General features: G+C 71.7%; 2 protein-coding genes across 2 annotated transcripts; one reads left to right on the plus strand and one right to left on the minus strand.

Annotated features, from left to right (window-relative positions):
- Window positions 1-2,558: 2,558 nt before the first annotated feature.
- Window positions 2,559-10,166, plus strand: TSPAN4 (tetraspanin 4; the record flags this gene model as incomplete). The annotated part of the gene is made up of 7 exons (XM_084240051.1): window positions 2,559-2,828; window positions 7,709-7,900; window positions 8,696-8,770; window positions 9,020-9,121; window positions 9,192-9,323; window positions 9,396-9,479; window positions 9,872-10,166. The coding sequence occupies 7 exons, from the start codon at window positions 2,559-2,561 to the stop codon at window positions 9,938-9,940; spliced, it is 924 nt and encodes a 307-aa protein (XP_084096177.1). The 3' UTR covers window positions 9,941-10,166.
- Window positions 10,167-11,008: 842 nt separating this feature from the next.
- On the minus strand, window positions 11,009-15,140 carry CHID1 (chitinase domain containing 1; the record flags this gene model as incomplete). Its single annotated transcript, XM_084230589.1, has 12 exons — window positions 11,009-11,133; window positions 11,238-11,280; window positions 11,402-11,482; window positions 12,006-12,161; window positions 12,326-12,427; window positions 12,758-12,850; window positions 13,596-13,657; window positions 13,899-14,005; window positions 14,307-14,351; window positions 14,484-14,616; window positions 14,684-14,833; window positions 15,030-15,140. The coding sequence occupies 12 exons, from the start codon at window positions 15,138-15,140 to the stop codon at window positions 11,035-11,037; spliced, it is 1,182 nt and encodes a 393-aa protein (XP_084086715.1). The 3' UTR covers window positions 11,009-11,034.
- Window positions 15,141-21,427: the final 6,287 nt, after the last annotated feature.

Below are 21,427 nucleotides of genomic sequence, written 5' to 3' on the forward strand. Positions count from 1 at the left end.
GAGGAGGAGGTACCCTTGGCCTGGGGGTGGCTGGCGGGGGGTGGGGGCAGGCACATGGCCTGGGGGGTGTGAGTCTGTGAGCACGGGAGCCCCAATGGCCCCCCCACCCCCCATCCGGTCTAGCCCCTGCTTCCCTCCTGCTCCGGCCAGGGCCTGGCCTGGCCTCCATCCTGCCCCTCCATCCTTCACAGTGCCGCCTGCCCTGGCTCCTTGACCGCCTGGCGGCTAGCCTCCAGGGTGCTGAGAGGCCACTTCTCCCGGCCACGCCCAGGTACCCCCCCCAGCCCACTGAGGGCTGCCTCCTGCTCATCCCTGTCTGACCCCTGCGTGCGGCTGCTCCAGAGGCCGTCCTGGGCGTGTGGGCACGCAGAGGACTCCTGTGTGGGAGGGGCTGGGCTCAGACATGGCCCTGGGGTGGGGTCCCTGGGATGGGGTCCAGCTGTCCAGGGAAGCCTCCAAGCTGGGCTGCAACCTCGCTCCTGCTGCGGGGGGTGGGCGGGGGGAGGGCGGTGCAGGGCTGGCGGCTGGGGCTGCAGGGAGCGGGGAGCACCCTGAGGGCAGTCAGGGGTAGAGGGCCCAGCCCACGCAGTCACTGTCCCCCCCTCCCAACCTGGCCCCATGCGGGCCCTCAGGGGCTGCCCTGGAGACCCCTTCCCTGCTCTCCGCCCCCTCCCTGCCGGTGCCTGTCCTGGGCTCAGAGGGGCAGGGGATGGGCTGGCGTCCACCAGGGACTGAGCTCTCCTGGGTGTGGTGGCTGCGGGCAGGCGGGTCAGGTCTGGCTCCTCAGGGACAGGCCGTCTCCTGCCAGGCCTGACTCGGAGCCTGGGGCAGCTGAGTTGGGCGGGGCAAGGAGGCCAGAGGCTGCTGGGGCCCGGGGGTCTCCAGGGGCAGCAGACGCCCTTGTTCCCAGGCAGTGGAGCAGACGGTCTGTGCTGGGTCTGGGGGCTTCCATTGGGTTCCAGACAGCCAGAGGACCCTGGGGCGCCCCTCCCCTCCCCCTGCCCTACCCCGCCCTCCTCTCCTCCCCCCTCCACTCACCTCCCCTCTTGCCTCTCCTCTGGCTGCGTCCCGGCCCCCCCTTGGCTGCTGCCCAGCTCCCTGGGACTTGGAGGGAGTTGTCCACGCTGGGCTGCAGCTTCGGGACTGGCGCGCGGGGCTGACACTGCCATGGGCCGTGGTGACCGGGCAGCTCGGGGCCGTGGCTGGGGCCCTGGGCCTGCCGGGTGGGGGTGCGGCTGTCATCCTGCCCCCAGGCCCAGAGGCCCAGTGCCCCCAGGGGTGGGTGCCAGGGGCGCAGCTGAGGGCTGTGTCTCGGGTGGACTGTGGGCTGGGCCGCGGCGCCCTGGAGCGCGTGGGGATGGCCAGGGACTGCCCTAAAGGTCACTGCAGGGGGAGGTGCAGCAAGGGACATGGGGGTGCGAGCCCCCACCCCAGGGCCACTTGTGCAGGCGCGGGGGTGGGGCCGGGCCTGCTGGGCTGGCACGGCTGGGTGGGCCGCGCGGCGGGGGTCCGGGGGCAGAGCCAGGGCCGGCTTTCCGGGCGCCTGCCTGTGGCTCCGGGTCGGCTCAGCTCCCCTGCGTGTCTGCCCTCCCTGGAAGTCTGAAACCCCCACACCAGGGCTCCCCAAAGCGCCCTCCTTGCGCCTCCACTCGGGCCAGCCGCGGGCACCGCCCCGCGCCCCAGCGGGCGCCGCTCCCCGCCGAGCTGTCGCGGGGGCCCGCGCTGCGCGCTCTCGCGGCGGGGTCGGCTGCTCGGGAGCGCGCCCCCAGCTCGCTGCCCCCCGCGCGGCTGCGCTCGGTCCGCAGCCGGGGCCGGACCGGGGACCCCGGCCCGAGCCTCCCCGCGGCCGCGACGGCCACTGGGCCGCCCCTCCAGGCCGCCGCGCTCTGCGCTCCCGGTGCGCTCGGGGGTCGCCCCCACGCGGGCCGTGGATTGGCAGCGGGGCGGGGCGGGGCGTGGATTGGCGGCGGGGCGGGGGCGGGGCGTGGAATGGCGGGGGGTGGGACGGGGCGGGGCGTGGATTGACGGCGGGGCGTGGAATGGCGGGGGGCGGGGCGTGGATTGGCGGCGGGGCGAGGGGGTGGGGCGGTGGGCGGGGCGCCGATTGGTTGCGGGACACGGACGCCGATTGGCGGCGGGGCGGGACGGGGCGCCGATTGGCGGCGGGGCGGGGCGGGGCGTGGATTGGCTGCGGGGCGGGGCGGAGGGCGGGGCGCCGATTGGCGGCGGGGCGGGGCGGGGGGGCGTGGATTGGCTGCGGGGCGGGGCGGAGGGCGGGGCGGAGGGCGGGGCGCCGATTGGCGGCGGGGCGGGGCGGGGGGCGTGGATTGGCTGCGGGGCGGGGCGGAGGGCGGGGCGCCGATTGGCGGCGGGGCGGGGCGCGGCGGGGCGGGGCGGCGGGCGCGGCGGGGCGCGGCGGGGCGGGCGGGCGGCTGCGGCGGCCCCGGGCCGGCGGCCGGGTCCCGGGGCGCGAGCGGCCGAGCGCGCGCCGGCGGCCTGGGGCGCCCGGGGGCGGCGGCGCGGGCGCTGAGCGGCGGCCGGGGCCCGGCGCCCGCGCGATGCGCCGCTCGAGCACGGACGAGGCCCGGGGCCGGCGCAGCCCGTCGCCGGAGGGCGCGGACCCGGGCTTCGCGCGCGGCGGGGACGGCGGCGGCCCCTCGGCCGGGCGGCGCGCGGGCCCCGGGCCCCGGGCGCGCGGCGGCCGGTGCGTGGTCTTCCACCTGGACCTGAGCCTCGTCCTCCTCCTAGAGCTGCGGCGCGGCGGCATGGCGCGCGGCTGCCTGCGGGCCGTCAAGTTCCTCATGTTCGCCTTCAACCTGCTCTTCTGGGTGAGTCGAGGGCGGCGCCGGCCCCGCCGCGGGGGCTCCCAGGGGGGCGTCTCGCCCGCGGGGCGCGCTGCAGCCGAGGCGCTGCGCCCCTGGGCGCCGGGGTCGCTGCCCGCGGGGCGCGCCTGGGGGGCCTGCCCCCCCCTCCCGGGACCGGCGGGTCTGCGCAGAGCTGCCGCCAGCGGGACCTGCAGGGCGGGGGGCGGCGGCTGCCGCGGCTGGTCAGGGGGGAGCCGGCCGGGCCGGCCGGGCTGCTGGCTGGACCGGAGCTTGGGGACCCGGCTGCAAGGTCATCGCCCGTGCCGCGGGGGCGTGGCCGCGGGCTCCCCGCGGGAATGCTCACTTGCATAGTCCAGCCGGGGCCAGAGGTCCAGAAGCCCCGTCCCTTCCGGCATTCCTTCCCTCCTGGGCCTTGCCTCTCTGTCCCCCTGGGGGTAGGAGTGTAGGGGTGGTGGGCAGGGATGGCCAGCCCGGGCCCCAGATGTCCATCTTCAGAGGAGTGAGCCCAAGGCTGGTTCTCCGCGAGACGCTGCGGAGAGGGTGACCGGACCCGGGGGCTGGGGGGCGCTCATCTCCACTCGCGGGTGGGGCCAGCTGGCAGGGTCAGCGTGTCGTGGGCCGCGTGATGGACACGGCGGCAGCTGGCAGGTGGCTGAGCTGGCGGCTGTGGCGTCCCCACGGTGGTGGCTGGCAGGCCTGGAGGTGACTGACTGGGGGCGGGAGGGGTGGGCACTGATCAGATCCCAGAGGTGGTCAGGGTCTCCTTCCACACCCCGGGCCGCCAGCAGAGCATCGCGCCCCCAGCCGTTGCCACTCCCATTGGGCGGTGGTCTCTGCCTCCCCCGAGCTGACCGCAGGGGCCTGGGCAATGGGTGAAGGGGGCGTCCCGGCTGGCTGGGCCTCCAGACCCTGCCTGGGTCTATCCTGTCCCCGCCCTGCAGCCCAGCCCTGCTGGGAGCCGGGGCTGGGAGGCTCAGGACTGTGCGGTGCTCATGCAGCCGGGGTGGCTCCGGCTGTGTGCGGGGGACAGGTTTGGACTGTGCTCTCTGCGCCCTCCCCGCTGAGGGCGGCACTGGGGGAGCCGGGCCCTGGTGCCTCTGGCTTCCTCTGCCTGGGCTTCGCTCTCTGGTCACTTGCCCTGCCCGGCCTGGCCTGCGTCCTGCACCGCTGTCCCGGAGCCGCCCAGGCCTCCCTGGCTCTGGCCAAAGCGTCCCCCGGCCGGTGCCCCAGCATTCCCCGGTCTGGGCAGCGCCCCTGGAGGAAGGTGGGAGGCTGGCAGGGAAGGTGGCTCTCCCTGTGGCCCGGCTTCTGCTAGGTCTGCGTGGGTCTCAGGGGTGGGGCTGAGTCCGCCGTACCCTGCTGTCCGGGATGCAGCTGCTGTGGGCAGCTCAAGGTCCCGGCCCCGTCCTGCTGTGGGGACATTCCCAGCAAGGCCGGTTCTGGAGGCAGCGGTGGCCCCCATGGTTGGAGGGTCCATGGTCGGTCAGCTGTGGCCCCGCTGTGGAGCCCAGGCACCTGGGTGCTGTCTGCGGCATGTCAGCTGCTCCCCGGTGCTCCAGAGCCAGCCTCTGAGTCCAGGCTGGGAGGGGGTTCGGGGCGGGCTGCTGGGCCTCCGCAGAGAAGATTGGGCTCTGCAGCGAGGGCGAGGCCTCCAAGCCCGGCGACCCTTGGGGGTGCTGTCCCCCTGGCTGCCTCCTGGGCTCCGCGCCGGCCCGGCCTCCGCAGGTCTGAGCCTGGGCGCTCGTGCCGCGAGCCAGGGAGGGGGTGGGACCCCACGGCTCCTGGTTAGGAGCATCGATCGCTTCCACGCCCGCGGGCAGACTCCCCGTTTCAGAACAGCATCCAGTCAAGGGGGGAACGCTCCGTCAGCCCCGAGGGTCCTGAGCCCCTCACGTCCTCAGGCCCCCTGGGCATCTACAGGATGCGTCTCAGCGCAGGGCACGCACGGCCCCTGGAGGATGCGGATGCGGCCGTCCTGGGCTGGTGGGGCACGTCCCCCCAGCAGCTTTGCCTGCCCGCGGGGGCTCTGGGCACAGGCTCGGCCCCTGCGGGCACCGGCCGCTTGCCCCATCCCAGACACATGTCCAGCTGCCCTGCCATCTGCCAACTGGGCTCTGTGGCCAGGGGGGCAGCAGGAGGTCTGGCCAGCACCCTGCCATGTCGCCCCACAGCCCCTTCCTTTGCCAGCCTGACACTCTTCAAGCAAGGGGAGGGGGAGGGGGGCACTGGAGGGTGGCATGGGCTCACTGAGTGCCAGGCCTGCGCTGGCTGCTGGAGGCTGAGCTGTCCCTGGAGTCGTGGGTTGGGGTCTGCTCCTGGCCTCATCTGGGCTGCTGTGGGTGGGAGAGGGCAGCGCCGCATGGCCAGTGGCCAGCGCTCTCCTGCACCCCAGGTTGTAGTTCTCCTGTCAACTTGCAGTAAGAGCTGCACCCACGGCCCTGTGTGGGGCTGTGCTGGAGCCCACGTGGGGGTGCCGCCCGCATCTCCCCCAGGGTGGGGCCTCTGCCGCAGCCCCTTCCCTACGCCCAGCTGTCCTCCTCTTCTGCTGCCCACTCCTGCCCTCCCCACGCCCTGGTGCAGTGGGGGCGCTGGGGCAGGCAGCAGGCGTGAGGGACAGTGCTCCCTGCCTGCACCCTGAGCGCCTAGGGTCTGGCTCCAGCCCCACCCTCAGGAGGTGTGGGGGCCCTGTGTGGCCTGCAACCCCAAAGGTGCTGGGTGTCGCATGGGGGTGGGTGGGGACGGCTTCCCTGCCCCTTCTGTGCCCCTATCCGATGATGGGCCCCTCCACAAGGTGGTGCCCAGAGCTCAGAAGCCGGTGTCCAGCCACGAGGCCATCCTGAGATCAGTGCCTTGGACGGTCCTTCCCGCCTGCAGGCAGGGGCATGACCATTGCTGAGCTCGTAGAGCCACCTGCCTGGCCCCGGGGCCCCAGCCCCTTTGTGAGCAGGGCCCTCCAATCAGCATGGCTGCTGGTGTTTCCCACCCCCCACCCCCCCAGGTCCACCCCCCACCCCCCCACCCTCCCGGCCCCCATCCAGCCTGGCCAGTCTCCCGGATTTGCCCTAGGCAGGAGCCACGCTGGGCGGGGCAGCCTTGGTGTGCAGGTCTGTCTCATCTCCGACCAGCAATGGACGGGAAGCCCAGGCTGTGTGGTCCGGCTGGCCGGGTCAGGCCCCTGCTCCCAGTAGCCCCACAGGCACGTGGCCTGGAGGGGCCCCTCTGGGGTGCCGGGGCTGTGGGTCTGGGGTGGCCTGCGCCCTGTGGTGGGTGCTCTCGTGCGGTGCTGGAGCCGGAGGCGTGGGTGGTGGGGGACTGGGCAGTTTGCGGGCAGCGGGTGCTCCAGCTGGGGTTCTTTCTTGGCCACCCAGGTCCCGAGGGAGACCGGGCTGAGCCCCTGGCACCACCCACGACCCAGGAGCGGGTTGCTCCCCAATAATGGCACCCTCGCCCGTCAGGCTCACTGCATGGTGCACCCCAGGGCTCCTGGGCAGATGGGTGTCTGCGGGCTCTTGAGGTGCCTGGCTGTGGGGGCCTGCCCAGCTGGGCTGCGGGGCAAGCAGGTGGGGGTGCCTTCTGCCCCCTGCTGCCTCTGCTTCTAACAGGGGTTCAGTTTGTCTGGAAAATGGGGTGTGAGTGTGCCCAGTAGCCCAGTAGGGCTCATGGTGGCCTTGAGCCTGTGAGCTGGGAGTGACCCTGACCTGGGCTAGGCTGGGCATTCCCGGCGGGACCCTGCATCCAGGCCGGGCCTGACCTGGGCTGGGCTGTATGATGCAGATGGCCCTGGGGGGTTGCAGAGGCCCCAGGGCTGCCGCCTTCCCCAGCACACCAGGAAGCCCGGGGCGGGACTGAGGTGCGGTCAGCTTGCGGCTCTGCTGGCCCCTGCTGGGTGTGGGTCCATTCTGTTTGTGGCCAGCCTGAGTTGTGAAGCCAGAGCGGCGCCCCTTCAGCCCTGCCCGCGGGCACTGCCTCCAGGCCGGCGCCACCTGCCTGCCCTCCAGCCTCTCGCCGGCTGCTGCTGGTGGTCATGAGCCCCAGGAGGGCCATGACAGTGAGCTCCAGCAGGGGCTGGGGGAGGCGCCGGCCCTGCCCTGGTGCCATGGGGCAGTCTGGGGGAGGGGGCTTGGGGTTGCCTTTAATAGGGGACAGATGGAGCTATCCAGAGGCACTGGAGGAACAGATGGGCACCCCCTGGGTCTGGGCGTGTGGTGTCCTCGGGCACCCACTGGGAGGTGGGTTTTAGGGAGCGGGGCCTTGTGGGGCTCCCAGCTGCTCTGCTCCCGGCTGGGAGGGATGCAGCCTGAGGGCAGTGTGGGCACAGCGGCCAGAGGACGCGGACCTCGGGAGGCCTTGGAGCCCAGGCTCCCTCTACCGGGTCACTGGTGGTGAAGGCGCCTGCGCCCCATCTGCGTCCAAGGTGGAGGAGGGGGCGTCCTCAGCCCCCACTCGCACCCCCTTAGCCCTGTGTGGCCAAGCTGCAGGGGTGGGGCCCCCATCCCAGTGGCTGTGTTTTGAGGCGTGCAGGAGGGACCAGCCCTGAGGGTCTGGCCAGAGTGGAAGGGCGAGGCCCGTGGGGTGGACGTGGCCAGGAGGTGCCCGGAGGTGGGCGTGGCCTGGGGCGGGCGAGAGGGCGTGGGGCAGATGTGGGCGTGGCCCGGGGCGGGTGGGGCCGGAGGGGCGTGGCCCGGGGCGGGCGGGGCGGATGTGGGCGTGGCCTGGGGCGGTGGGGCCGGGGTGGGCGTGGCCTGGGGCAGGCGAGAGGGCGTGGGGCAGATGTGGGCGTGGCCCGGGGCGGGTGGGGCCGGAGGGGGCGTGGCCCGGGGTGGGCGGGGCCGGAGGGGGCGGGGCCGGCACCCTCACTGTGCCTCTCCCGCCGGCGCGGCCAGCTGGGCGGCTGCGGGATCCTGGGCGTGGGCGTGTGGCTGGCCGCCACGCAGGGGAACTTCGCCACCCTGTCCTCCTCCTTCCCGTCCCTGTCGGCCGCCAACCTGCTCATGGTCACCGGCGCCTTCGTCATGGCCATCGGCTTTGTGGGCTGCATCGGGGCCATCAAGGAGAACCAGTGCCTGCTGCTGACCGTGAGTTGCCTGGGGCTGGGGCCTGGCCGGGGTGTCCTGCCTGCGGCGCTCCCTGCGGCTGCCGAGCTGGGTGGGCGGCCCTGGGCGGGGCACTCGTGCGCCCCGCCCCAGGACCCTTTTGGGGGTCGCCCCGCCCATCAGTGGAGAAGGGAAGCCCCCCGCCCCCCACCCGCTGGGGCTGGGTCACTGAGGCCGGCTCAGGGACCCCCTATGCTGAGGGCCCTTCTCTAGGGTCTGGGTGGGGCCACGTCCTCCCATCCCTGTGGCTTCCCCAGGTATCAGCACCCCTCAGCTCCCTGGCCTCGCCCCGGGGCTGCAGTGTGGCTCTTCCCTAGCACCCAACCTGAGCCCACGGTAATGGGGATCAAACTGGAAAGTGCCCAGTAGAGGCTAGTGCCTGCCGCCCTGGCCCGGCCAGGCACCCAGCCCTGTACACAGGCCCCACAGGGGCAGGGAGGCGCCCCCAGAGCTTCCTGGCCACCTCTGCCCACTCCATCTGCTCAGCGCTGCCTGGGGTGCCCCAGGGGGCAGGTTTGTGCAGAAGCGGGGACTTGGCCGAGTGGGTGCCGGTCTCCCCGGTGGGCTGAGACCCAGGGTCTGGATATCTCTACCGTCAAGTCCCTCACAGGCCCTGCCAGGGCCCCTGGGGGGCACGAGCACAGCCGAGCATGACCCTGCAGCCCAGATGCCTCCGGGTCAGGCCCCCAGGGGCCTGCAGCACCGGGCGCCTGTCTGGAGCTGTGGCCTTGGGGGCGGCTGGGGTGGCAGCTGAGGCGGGACCCCTCTGCTTCCCAGTTCTTTGTGCTGCTGCTGCTGGTGTTCCTGCTGGAGGCCGCGGCCGCTGTGCTCTTCTTCGCCTACACTGACCAGGTGCGGCCGGGGCTGGGCGAGGGGCGAGGGGCGAGGGGCGGGGCCCACTGCGGGGCTCTGGGCCGGTGGCGTCCAGGCGCAACGCAAGCTCACGGGACTCTGATGGGAAGACTGCCAGTTTACTTGTTTACTTGCAAGTTAGGCCGCGGATGCCAGCAGGGCGCGTGGGCCGGGCCACAGGAGGGGCCCAGAGGGCCTCGGGGTGGGGTCCGGGCACAGGAGGGGGTGGTCCAGCGGCCGTGTCCGCAGATCGACAGGTACGCCCAGCGAGACCTGAAGAAGGGGCTGCACCTGTACGGCACGCCAGGCAATGTGGGCCTCACCAACGCGTGGAGCATCATCCAGACCGACGTGAGTGCAGGTAGGGTGGTGGTGGGGGGAGGGCCAGGGCGCGCGCCCACACCCTCGCCCCTCTCTGCAGTTCCGCTGCTGCGGGGTCTCCAACTACACCGACTGGTTTGAGGTCTACAACGCCACGCGCGTGCCCGACTCCTGCTGCCTGGAGTTCAGTGAGAGCTGCGGCCTGCACGCGCCCGGCACCTGGTGGAAGGCGGTGAGCGCCGGGCGGTCCCCGGGCAGGGCGGGGCGCCGGCAGCACGACTGAGGCGGCTGGCTCTTCCTGCAGCCGTGCTACTCGACAGTGAAGGCGTGGCTCCAGGAGAACCTGCTGGCCGTGGGCATCTTTGGGCTGTGCACGGCGCTGGTGCAGGTACGCCACCCCACTGTCTGGCCGAGGCCGCCTGGGCCCATGAAGCAAAACAGCAGAGCCCGGTGCGTGGGTCAGGCAGCCTGGATGACCTCCACGGGAGGTGACCTTCGGCATCTCAGGCTCTGGGGAAGGCCCATGCAGTTGAGAGCCACAGACGTGGTCTCGGGAAGCCGGTGCCAGCCAGTGTTGGCTTCTACAGTTGGAGTATTGGGAGCGCTGGGCAGAGCTGTGGTGGGGGGAGGGCGCGGGGACCGTCGCTCCTCTTGGGGGGTGGTGGCAGCCTGGCGCCCACAGCCCCCAAAGTGGCTTGCAGAGCGAGCCCTGGCAGCCAGACTCTGAGGGCGGGGTGGGGTGCAGTGCTGGGGCAGCTGCCTAGACGCATGTCCCTGCAGCTCCTAGGCCTGGCCTTCGCCATGACCATGTACTGCCAAGTGGCAAAGGCGGACGCCTCCTGCGGGTAGATGCCTCCCGCCGGCTCTGCTGCACAGGACCAGTCGCCAGAAGCCACTGCCTGCCCACCAGACTTGGCCAACCAGCGTGGGGGTCCTGACTCAGCTGGGCACGTGTTCTGGCCAGAGGCTTTGTCACTTTCCACACCCACATCCCCACGGCAGCGTCCCCACCCGCCCGGCCCTGGCTAGGCAGGGTCCCGGTGCTCAAGGCGGGCTGGGGCCCCACCGAGGACCACACCCCGCCATACCTCTCTACCCCCATCCTGGCTCCCCCGTCCAGCCAGCTCGCCCCAGTGTCGCCCACACTTTTTATTCCTGTTTGTCTGGGACTTTGCCCACCTCCCGTGTATGGGTTTTGCAAATAAACTGAGCTGTCTGGGCTCAGGGAGAGACGGTCACTGCATCAAACCAGCTCCCAGCCCGGAGGGGGCTGGGGGCTTCTCACTCGTGAGGAGCATCTGCTCTAGTTCCCAGCTCTCCCTGCGGCGGCACCCGCTCGCCACCCCCCACTGCCATGACCCGCCCGCACACCATGAGGCCTCAGGCCCTCAGCACCTGGCCTGGCTGGAGAGACGGATGCGTGCAACCTGAGACCATCCTGGCTCTGAGCTTCTGCCCCAGAGCTGGGGGCTGAGGCAGACAGTGTGGGAGCAGGGGCTGAGGGTCTCACTGGTGGGGGAGGTGCTGGCAGAGACAGGGCTCCCAAGGGTGCACCCTGCTAGGCCAGCGTGTGCCTCCAGGCCCTTCTCTGGGGCTTCTGGCCAAGGGCCAGTGCTGCAGGGCCCCTCTCCTGAGCACAACCAAGGCTGCCGTGGTCCCTGCCCCACAGGGGAGGAGCCGTGACTGTGCCCCAGGACCCCAAATATTCAGGGGAGCCGTGGAGCTCCTGCGCATCCCAGTGAGCAGCGAGCTGCCTGCAGCCAGGCTGCCTCGGTGCCCCCAGGTGGCCATGGGGAGCAGGGCTGCACTGCACCCCACAGGGTCCAACCTGGCCCTGGGCTCAGCCCGGGCTGGCTCTCAGCAGCACCCACGCCTGCCCACCGCCAAGGACACAGCAGACGATGCAGAGACAGCAGCCTGTATTCCGCCGGCCGCAGCCGCAGCTAGAGCAGGTCATAGAAGTAGTCCAGGCCCTGGCCCAGCTCCCACAGGGACAGCCCGACGCCCAGCTCCCTGGCCAGCTCCAGCCGCAGCTGCACAGACTGCAGGCAGAAGGCAGCGTCAGCCCCGCCCGGTGGCAGCCGGCCTTCCCCCCCCCACGCCCCTGGCCCCCCGACCCCTGGCTCCAGCCCCCAGCCCTGCGTACCTTCAAGGTTGGGTAGAAAACCACGTGCCTCCCGCCTCGGCTCCTGCGGAAGAAGAGGACACCTGCTGAAGAGGTGTCGCCTCCTCCCTCCAGGAAGGCCCCTAGCCCTTGGCGTCAGCACCCCAGGACCCCCCTGGCCCCTGCCCCCCCCCCCCGACACTCACTTCTTGTACTCGAAGACGTGCTCGGCGGCCTGGCTGTCCCACACCAGCCGGGGTCTGTGCTCCTTCAGCATCTGGATGTACCTGGGGAGGTCATGCGGTGGGTTCAGCGCCTCTGCCACCACCCATGGGGCCACCCCTGGGCCCCAGAGCACTGCTGCACACTGGCTGGGGCCGCCTGTGACCCTCAGACAGGAAGGCCGGGGCACGACGGGCACTGGGGGCCTGAGCCGCCTTTAGGCCCAGACCTTAGACCCCGTTGGGGGCGGGCCCTAGGGCAGGCTGCTCCTGGCACCCTGATCCATCTCCAGGCTGTCACTCCCATGGGGGCCCCGGGTGGGCAAGTGTGGGCGGGCACTGCAGGGCAAGGTGTGGCCACCTCAGCCTGAGCCACGCTTCAGCCAAAGGGGCCCTCAGCCACCCCTGCTGAGGAAAGCAGGGGGCAGCTCCTCAGGAAGCGGGGCCCAGTGTGGCTGCTGTACAGGGACCGGGGCGTGTGGCTCCGAGACTGGGGTGCAGGGCAGGTGGCAGCCCACGAACCCCTCCCTCAAGCCCGACGTGGCGCCCATTCCCACATTCCCACCACTGCGCGGGCCGGGGCACGCACCTGGGCCCCACCACTGGCTCGCGGCCATCCCTGGAGGCTGCATAGTCCATGCCGTAGAGATTGAGCCCCAGAAGGATCTTGCTTCGCCACCTGGCCTCGGGATCCAGGACCTGGACGCAGGCGCGAACCCAGGACAGTGGGGCGTTGGGGCCGGGCCTGCGGGGAGGGTGCAGGGCTGCGGCCTCCCGTGGGTCCCTCCTGCTGGCCAGACCCGGCCCACCGAGGAGCCTTGGGCAGCACCTGCCCTGGGCAGGGCCTCCTCCTGGGCGTGCTGGGCGTCCCCAGTGGGTCCCCTGGCCCCCGGGCAGACACCCACTCACTGCTGCGCGGTGGAGTAGTCATAGGTCATGAGGCTGAAGCCGTCCAGTGCGGGCGCCAGCCGCCCGAAGTCCTCGCGCGTGAACAGGCCGGGCTGGTGAGTCCTGCAGGTGAGCATGCCAGCCCCGCTTGGCCACCCGCCCGGAGGGAACTCGCCCTTAGTGACGGGCGTCCAGGTCCAACGGAGAGTCAGCTCCCTTGCCCAGCCCGCATGCCCCACCCGCTGGCAACTCGGGCCCCCAGCCCCAAGAGCCGTGCTGAGGCCCAGGAGGCCTGAAGCCCAGCTGCACCTGGCCAGGGCCCGCCTTCCTGGGGTGCCCGCGCCTCTGTGAGCAGACCAGGTGTGGAGCTGGACGCCCAGGAGGCGCCCACCGGGCCCTGCCTACCCCCCAGATCCCCAGGCCAGGGCCCCAGCCCCCAAGCAGTGCACTCACCCTGGGGTGATGGCCGGCGGGATGACCAGGATGGCCAGCAGCCGGGCCTGGTGCAGAGCCTCGGCCAGGTGGGTGAGCATGTGAACAAGACCCCTGCAAAAGACCGCAGCAGGGTCGGGTGCGTGGGTGGCGCGGGGGCTGGTGCTGCTGCGTCGCTGTGGACAGCTTCCAACAGCCCCGCACCTTGGCAGGAGGATCCAGGGCTGAGGGACCCCTATGGTGGCCCGGAGTATGGAGCCCTGTGACCGCCCTGTCACTGCCTCAGGGCACCAGGCTGGGGGCATCCAGAGAGGTGGCTGAGCAAGGCCAGGACAAGAGTCAGGATTCCTCCGGATCACTCTCCTGGGCTCTGGGAGACCCGGAGCCTGAGGTCACCAGAACAGAGCCCGCTGCCCCAGCCTCCCCCCACGGCCGCCAGGGTCCCTAGGGCACGAGCAGAGAGGAGCCTTTCCGAGCAGCCCCCGCAGTGAGCTCAGGGCGGCAGGACCTCGGGGTGGGGCAGCTGTACCCCCAGAGATCCAGGAGCTCCTCCAGGGCTGGCCCAGCTTTCTCCAAGTCTCGGGTGTGCCCCTGCCCCAGCACAAGAACACGGGGGTGCGTGTGGACTAGCCCGCAGCATAGAGGGCTTCCCACCCAGCATGCCCTCTGGGGGCGCAGCCTGACCTGACTCGGGCGACGTTTGCAGGCAGAAAGAGAGATGACAGGATCGGACTGCTCGTCCCCACAGTGGCCAACCCCCTAGTCCCCACCTTGCGCAGGTTGGACGCTGTGGCGTAGCCCCCTCAGCAGGGCTTGAGGAAAAGAAGGCGGAGCGCCCACCGGCACCTGGCCCACTCACGTGTGCTTCTGGCCCAGCAGCTGGCTCCAGACCTCCACCACGAAGCCGTCCAGGTGCTGGCTCTGAAGAAGCAGAGGGCGGCACAGTGAGGGCCTCTGCCCACCTGCAAGACGGCCCCATCACTCACCCACCTGGGCCGGGGCCCATGGCAGCCCAGGAGCTGGGGGGCGGCACAGGTGTCCCCACAAGAGCCAGCAGCAGAGGTGCTCACGTGCTTCCCCGCCTGCCCCCCGGCTCCCGGAGGCTCCCTGGCTGCCAGGCCACAGGAGCCCATGGCTGAGAACGTGAGGAGGGGAGCCTCACCTTGGCCACCTGGACCAGTGTCTTGCCGAGCTCCTCGATCTCATCCTCGCTGTCCAGCACGCTCCGGAAGTCCTCGTGGGTCCAGTCCTCAAACAGCAGCCGCGGGACTGGAGGGCAGACGGACACCATAGCCTCGGCCTCCCCCACGGCAGCTTCTCGCCCAGCCTGAAGGCCCGGCAGGCGCCCAGGGGTTGTCGGGAGGGACGGAGAGGTGGGGCCCCTCCCCGGCTCCCCTTGCACTGCCTCCCAGGCCTTGTGGGTGCCACCGCGTCCCCCACCCCCACCGGGCCCAGCACTTGAGCCCAGAACACCCACGGGGCAGGGGGAAGGAGCGGGGAGACCAGCACAGCCCAGGACCTCGCTCTGAGCCCCAGGGACGTGTGGGCAGAGCCGCCGCCACCCACTCACCGATGCGGAGACCCCCGTTCTGCTTCCGGAGGGCTCGGATCCACCCTGCGGGGCGGGGGCAGTCAGCACAGGCGCCGCCCCAGAAAAGCCCTCCCCGGACCCCCACGCCGCCCCCTCAGGGAACCGCTGCCCCTCCTGGAGCCCCGGGGACCCAGCACGGCCCCCGCTCCGCCACACCTGGGTCCACGTCGTGCAGGCCCGTGACCTCGAACAGTTCGCGGCCGCGTCTCTTCAGCTGCAGCCAGACGGGCGAGATGCGCGTGAACTTGGCCCCGAAGACCTTGGCGACGTCGTAGCCGTGGCTGTTCCACTGGGGGGATGGAGACAGCTGAGCTGCGCACCCCAGCTGGCCCGCCCGCCTGGCGCCCGGGGCTTACCGGGGTCACGTAGCCCAGGACATCTCCTGCGAAGCGCCTCTCGCGGGCCCGGGCTGCGCAGTAGCTGCGGTGCTCCAGGACCACATCCTCGGCCCGGGCGGCTGTCACTGCCAGGCCCCGCTCCTGCGCCGGCTTGTCTGAGAGCTGGGTCTGGAGCGAGGCTGACATCAGGGACCCTGGGCGGATGCCCCACCGAGGTGGAAAGCCGGTCGCCAGCCCGATATGCGCCAGGCCCCGCTGACCTGCACCGGCTGCTGGGAGCACCCAGAGCCCAAGGGCTCAGGGGAGAGGACACAGGCGGGGGGACCTGTGCCACCCCAGCCAGTCACCCACAGGCTGCCCCTACCTTCTCCACCAACGTCTTGGAGGCGGCCTTCTTGGCGTCTGACTTTGACAAAGTGGTGTGGACAGAGCCGCAGGCCAGCACCACCCAGAGCATGCCAAGGAGTGTCTTCATGGTGGGCCGTGATGCCCACGCGGGTCGGGCCGCCCTCTGCTGACACGGCCGGTCCCCAGGGCAGGTCCCAGGGCACTGGGCTGGGCAGCGGGCCCTGGCTTGTCCTGAGAGGTCTTCCACCAGCTCAGACCTGCAGGCCCAGCGAGAGTGGCCACTTGGAGGTCCCAGCCACAAGGGCCAGTGCAAATTGCAAACCAGGGAAGGCACAGGAGCTAGCAGACGCCCGTCTTTGTGAAGTCAGGGTGAGGGAGCTCCTCCTCCTCCATCGGTGCAGCGCCCAGACCTGATGAGAGGCCAGCGGTCAGCAGAGCAGCTCATAGAAACGAGCTGGGAGAGTGCCCGGGTGGGCTCACGTGGAGCCTCTGCCCTCCCCCTGCACCTGAGATGCCCCTACACACCGAGGGCGAGAGAGCCCCACAGGAGGGAGCGGCGAGGGGAGCCGAGCCAACCCGTGACACAGACGCCCTCAGCACACCCTGCACACGGGGCCCCCCACTCAGCGGCCCCCACGGGGCGCTACTGCAGTGCCGGGGGCTGCAGCTGCTGTCGTGCCCGGTGAGGCTGCGAAACGGCAGGTGCAAGGCCGCCCCCCCACCCGCTGATTGGGCTGACGGCCGCTGTCCAGCTGTGAGGGGCTGATGCGGCAACCCGGCCGCCACAGGGCAGCAGGCCCCGGACAGACACCCAAAACGAGGCGCTCCCCCAGGGTGGCACAGCCGGGGTGAGGGTCACGTGGGCGGGAGCAGCAAGGAGGGCGCTCACCCTTGCCCCGGGCCGGCAGGGGGCTAAAGGTGGGAAGAGATCAGGAGGGGCCCCAGGAGCTGCCGGGGCCCAGCGGGCGCTGCCCCCCCCCGCCTGCAGCCAGCGCCCGGCAGCCCGTCCGGCCTGCCCGCAGGGGCTGCGCTCGCGGCTCCGACCCTGGGCCTCGGGCGACCCCGCGCCGGGAGGAGGAGGGCGGGGCGGGGGGGGCGGCCGGCGGGCAGGGACGGGCGCGGCAGCGGCCAGGGCGGGCGGCGCGGGCCGCTCGGCGGCTGCCCGCGGGGACCCACAGGGCGGCGAGGCCCCCGCGCGCCGCGGAGCCGGGTGCGCGCGGCCAGGCCGGGGCCGGCGCCCCACGGCTGCCGAGGCCGCCGCCAGCCCTGCCGGGAGGCTCGCGCCGGGCGGGCCCCGGGTCTCGGGCGGCCACAGCCCCGCCGCGCCTGCGGCCCGGCCGCGCCCGAGGCCCCTCACCTCCCGGCCCGGCCTCCGCGCCGCCGCCGCCGCGGGCCTCACCGTCCCGTCCGGAGCCGGCGGCCGCGCGGCCGGAAGTCCCGCCCCGGCCCGCTCGCCGCCCGCGCGCCACGCCGGCTTCCGCCGCCGCGCAGGGCACGCAGGGCGCGCAGGGCACGCAGGGCACGCAGGGCGCGCAGCTCGGGGGCGGGGCCTCGGGGCGGGGCGGGCGCCGGGGCGGGGCCGTGTCTCGGGGGCGGGACCTCGCGCCGGTGGGCGGGGCTCCGTGGGTCGGGGCGGGGGCTGGGAGGGGGCGACGCCGAGGGGAGCCCCGCGGGGCCCGGGGCGCGGGGGCGCAGGGCTCCGGGGCCGCGGTCCCTTGTCCTCCCGGCGCACGCGCTCGCGGGAAGGCTCGGGCCGCGTGTAACGGCGCGCTGCGTCCTCGGGGCTGCCCGCCGGGGGCGCGGGGCGCGGGGCTGCCGACGGCGCCCACGTGGCGGAAGCCCAGCGCTCTCGGTCCCCGCCCCGCAGCGGGGCGCCCCGCGCTGGAGCCCCCGCCAGGCAGTCGCCCCGCTGGTTTGGACCGAGTGAGGCGGCGGCCTGATCGCCAGGCGGCCCGGCCGCTGCTGGCCATTCCCTGCAGGTGCCGGCAGAAGGGGGGACGCCCCCCCAGGGGTGCTGCTGGGGTGAATGCTGCTCCCCTGCGGCCCGCGCCCCTGCCTCTTCCCAGTTCCTGCCGGCTGCCCAGTCTCCCGGGGCCTGGCCTTGGGCGGCGGCCGCGGCGCACAGCTGGGGAGGACCCGCTCAGGCCCGGAGCCGTGAGGCCCCAGGGTGGCCCAGGGCCTGGCGGGCACGGCTCCCGAGAAGGGTGGCAGCCCCTGGAGTCCGGAGCTCGGCAGCTTGGATCTGAAGAGTCGCCGCGCGGCTGGGGTCTTCCTGCCGGTGCTGAAGCGCGCGTGGTCCTCCCTCTGGCTCAGCTGGAGATGCCGAGGACGTTCAGTCCCCGAGTCTGGAGCCCTGGAGCTGTGCAGACCTCCAGGCCTCGGGCGGCGCGGCCTGTGGAGGGACGCAGGGCTTGTGGGACTGGCCTTACCGGGCGAACAGTCAGAATTTGAGCTTGAATCTAACTGAATCCTAGCTGTGGCGTGCAGTGTAAATCTGAGTATAAGTCTGTGCTGATCCTAAGTCCGCCCTCGCCCCCTTTCCTGGCCCTCCTTCTGGGGTGGGGGTGCCTCCTTGACTCCCCGCCGACCCGGCACCTGCGGTAGGCTCCGAGGGTGGGACAGGCCTGTGCGGTGAGGGCTCTGCAGAGATGGACCCTCCCACTGCCAACTGGACCCTGCGCTCGGGGACACCCGGCCAGAGCCCCCAACCCGGTGTGGGCAGGCCCAGGCCACAAGGGTCCAGGCTGAGGCTGCCTCCCTGGATGGCCTCAAGCAGCCACAACATGCCAGCACCCCAGAGCACTCACTCCTGGCCATTGGGTACCCAGTGGCCATGGGGCTCCTGGGGGCCAGTCCTTGCTCCTGGGTGGGGTGAGGATGGGGTTCCCGGCCTGGCAGGGGACTCTCCTGTTGGCCCAGCTAGGGCAAGGCCCTCCTCCTCCTGTTTGAGGAGGGGGGGGGGCAGGCCACTGTCCCAGTGGTGGCCAAAGCTCTCAGATCTCGCAGCGTTTCCATGTCAGGCTGGAAGCCCAGGGAGAGGGCGGGTGCCAGGATTTCCTGCGTCCAGCAGGTCCCTCTCGAGGCGGAGACCTCCTCCTAGTGCTGGACAAGCAGAGTCCGGCGCTCGCAGGAAGGGCGGGTGCAGGGCGGGCGCGGCGGGCCTCTGCCAGGCTGGTGTGGGCAGGGCATGTGACTGGGGTAGGCGCGTGGGGTGTCACGTCGCAGCCATCTCGGGAGTCTGGTCTGCCCCCCATGACCTCCTCACACACCCCAGTGACCATGGGGGCCTCTGCCTGTCACGAAGCCAAAGGGGCTGCATTTCTTGGTCTTTGTAGTGAGGGGAATGGCAAACCCCAAAGCCGCCCAGGTCCCCACCCTGCACCCATGGAGGCAGCCTTATTTGGAAATGGTCCCTGTGGTTATAATTAAGCGCCTTAAAGTGAGGTCATCTTGGACTTGGGGTTACTGCAAGCCCAAAAGAGGCGGGAGAAGACAGTTGAGACACAGGCTGGGGTGGGCAGCACCAGTGCAGGCCACACGCAGGCCAGGCCACTGGGAGGGGCGCTGCCCGCGGGCCGATGGCCAGAACCGCCACCATGGCCACTGCACTTTCTTTCCTAGAGCTCTTTTTCTCGGGCTATTCTTCAGCTTGGCTTCTCCTCCGGCAGCTCGCCCTGGCTGGCCCGAGAGGACGCCAGCCCGAGAGGGACCCGGCCGGCTGCTGGTGGCGGCAGCGCGTGCTGGCCTGGCCGCCGTCCTGGAGGGCTAGGGCTCTGCAGGGAAGGGCCCTGACGATGCCTGCGAGGACCCGTGAGCCCCAGGGCAGTAGTTGGACGAGCACCAGGTGGGCGGGACACCCCAGGTGCCCAGGACCCCAAAGCCCCAGGATCAGCCAGGATATAGCCACCCTGGGCGCAGGCGCAGGCTAGTTAGGACCCAGGATCCCGCCAGAGCTGGCGGGGTCCATCCTCACAGTCCCAGCGGGAGCCGCAGCCCTGAAACCCCGGCCCAAGCGCGGGGAGTGGGAGAGGTGGTGGGGACTGGGGACTCAGAGCCAAGTCCCCCCACTATGTGCAAGGGGCAGGGTAGCGCCCCCAGGGCTCAAGGACCTAACCGGCCTGCACTTGGGTGGCTCCAGGTGGCCAGTCCAGGGAAGGCCGCACAGCAGGCGGCCCAGCCAGCATGACCGGTGTCCTGCTGGGCCTCAGGGCTGCACACAGCGCGGTGCAGAGGGCAGGGCGAGAGGGAGGAGGCCCGGCCTTCATCCCCAGCCTTAGCGGGAGCTGGCGCCAGCCCCAGTGGTGGGTTCCGCAGCCGGGAGAGGGTCAACCTCAGACTTCCTCTCTCTGCGGCATGTCCAGGAGTTTCTGGCGTCTCGACCCTGTGGCATGTGGTGTGGGCTGCCCGGGCTCTGCTGACCCGCTGCTGGGCCGTGGGCGACCCATGCTGGGCCTGTGCTCCTGTGAGCTGTGGCTTCTGCCTGCAGACCCACCCACCTGAGGCCCCTTAGGCCAGGCTCCCCATTCTGTGTGGGGCGGGGCTCGTGGAGCTCACGACACAGGGCCACTGTGGCCGAGTGCGCTGTGGACGTGGTGCTGGGTTCTTGGGTACCCTGCCTGCCCACCCAGCTTTGGGGGCTCCAGTCCACCATCTGAGCTGCTGCTTGGGGCTCTTCTGACACTTCTGCGGCTGCAAGAGATAAGGTTCCAGTCCCAGCCGCTGTGCCCCCACCGTGGCCAAGGACCCTCATTCTCAGCCCCTGTCCCGTCCCTGCTCCTCATGGCCACACAGTGCCCCTGACAGGGGACACTTGGGCCCCAGGACCTGGTTTTCCTGGCATGTCATTCTGGGTGACCACACTGAGCCACCGGGCCTCAAGGCTGCTACATCCCTGTCCCTAGCACCCATGGGTGCTCAGGGCCTCAAGCCCTAGAAGGCCTTGCCATCGCCTACTCCTGAGAGGACGGGAGGGAAGCCCGTCGCCCCAGCAGCGGGCCCAGAGGCGCAGTCTGGGTGGGAGGGAGCCCTGGGCCTCACCACCAGGGCTTATCTGTGAGACCCTCCCCCCCCACGCCCAGGAGAGACTCTCTCCCTGTGCCCGCCCTGGGGACTAGTGCCTGGATGGGTGTGGCTCGCGTGACAGGTGTCCCGCTCAGACAGCTTGGAGCACGGAACTTCCCGTGCGTGACACATGACCCCAGCCTGCTGGCCACTGAGATATCACCAAAACCCTGGGGGGCTGCGGGGCGCTGCTGCGGGTGTGGCGGCCTGGGGACCCCCAGTCGCGCTGCCAGGAGGTAGGGAGCCTGCCGGCCCCCAGCCCACAAGACCCTCCCTCTCGGCCCCAGCTGGCCTGTCCGGCCTCCCATCTGGCCCTGTCCTGCGATGGGCAGCGGGCTGGGTCACCTGTCCAAGCCCTCGGTGCAGTGTGGCTGCCTGGGGTGGGCATGCATGGGGCTCTCCGCTCCTCAGGGCCCCCTCTGGGCACTGGAGGACCGTGGGAGCCAAAAGGCCGTGCCCTGGGAGGTGGTGGTGGTTCGCCAAGCAGCAGGGTGGTGAGTCTCCTGCTCCATCACAGCACGCTGGCGGACAAGGGGCAGCATTTGCTAAACATGTAGGAGTGACAGCACGCCGCCGGCGCGCAGCGTCGTCTACAGAGGCCGGGCCCGAGGAGCTGAGTGTGGGCAGGGGCCGATTTTGCTCTGCTGCGTGGCCCTGTGTCTTTCTGTGCGTGATTTAAAGTTCCCGTGACGGGGGGGCTAAACGTGCAGGACTGGAGCCCCGGTGAGGCCTCCCTGTGGGTCTGGGCCCCACCACCCTGATGGGGAGGTCATGGTTCCCCAGCGAGGCCAGTTGCTCCGGGACAGGGGCCCTGGGGCCCACGCAGGCTCCCTGGGGTCGGCCCATGGGTGGAGGGGCCCTTCTAGATGGAGCTGCAGTCCCAGGTTGTGGGGGGGAGGTGGGCAGTCATTTCTTCCTAGGCCTCCGACTCCTCGCTAATAAGGGAGGCGGCAAGCTGCGGACACGGGCGGGCTCACCAGGCTGGGGGGCAAGTGGGCAGGATTGGGGGGGACAGGCCCCTGTGCCCCACTGCCGTGCCCCACTGCCTTGCCCTGCTCTTTGCCCCTGTCCTCCGCGTGCCCCTGGAACCTCGGCCCCGCAGCCTCCGCGCCCCAGGCCACGTCGGCCTGTCCCGAGCAGGTCCGGGCCCGCGCTCGCTGCAGCGGTCCGCAGCGGTCAGCCCCTCGGGGCGCGTGGCCCGGGCCGCGTCGCCGGCCGCCTCCAGGGGGCGCCCGCGCGCCGCCTCCACGTGCCCGCCCTCGACGTGCTCGCCCCCGCGCCGCTCGTCCGAGGTCGGGCGCGCGCGCGGCGCAGAGCGTGCGTGCGTGCGCGCGCCGCTCGGAGCCTGAGGCG

The sequence above is a fragment of the Talpa europaea genome, assembly GCF_964194135.1.
Source record: "Talpa europaea genome assembly, chromosome: 1".
In the NCBI taxonomy this organism is placed as follows: Eukaryota; Metazoa; Chordata; class Mammalia; order Eulipotyphla; family Talpidae; genus Talpa; species Talpa europaea.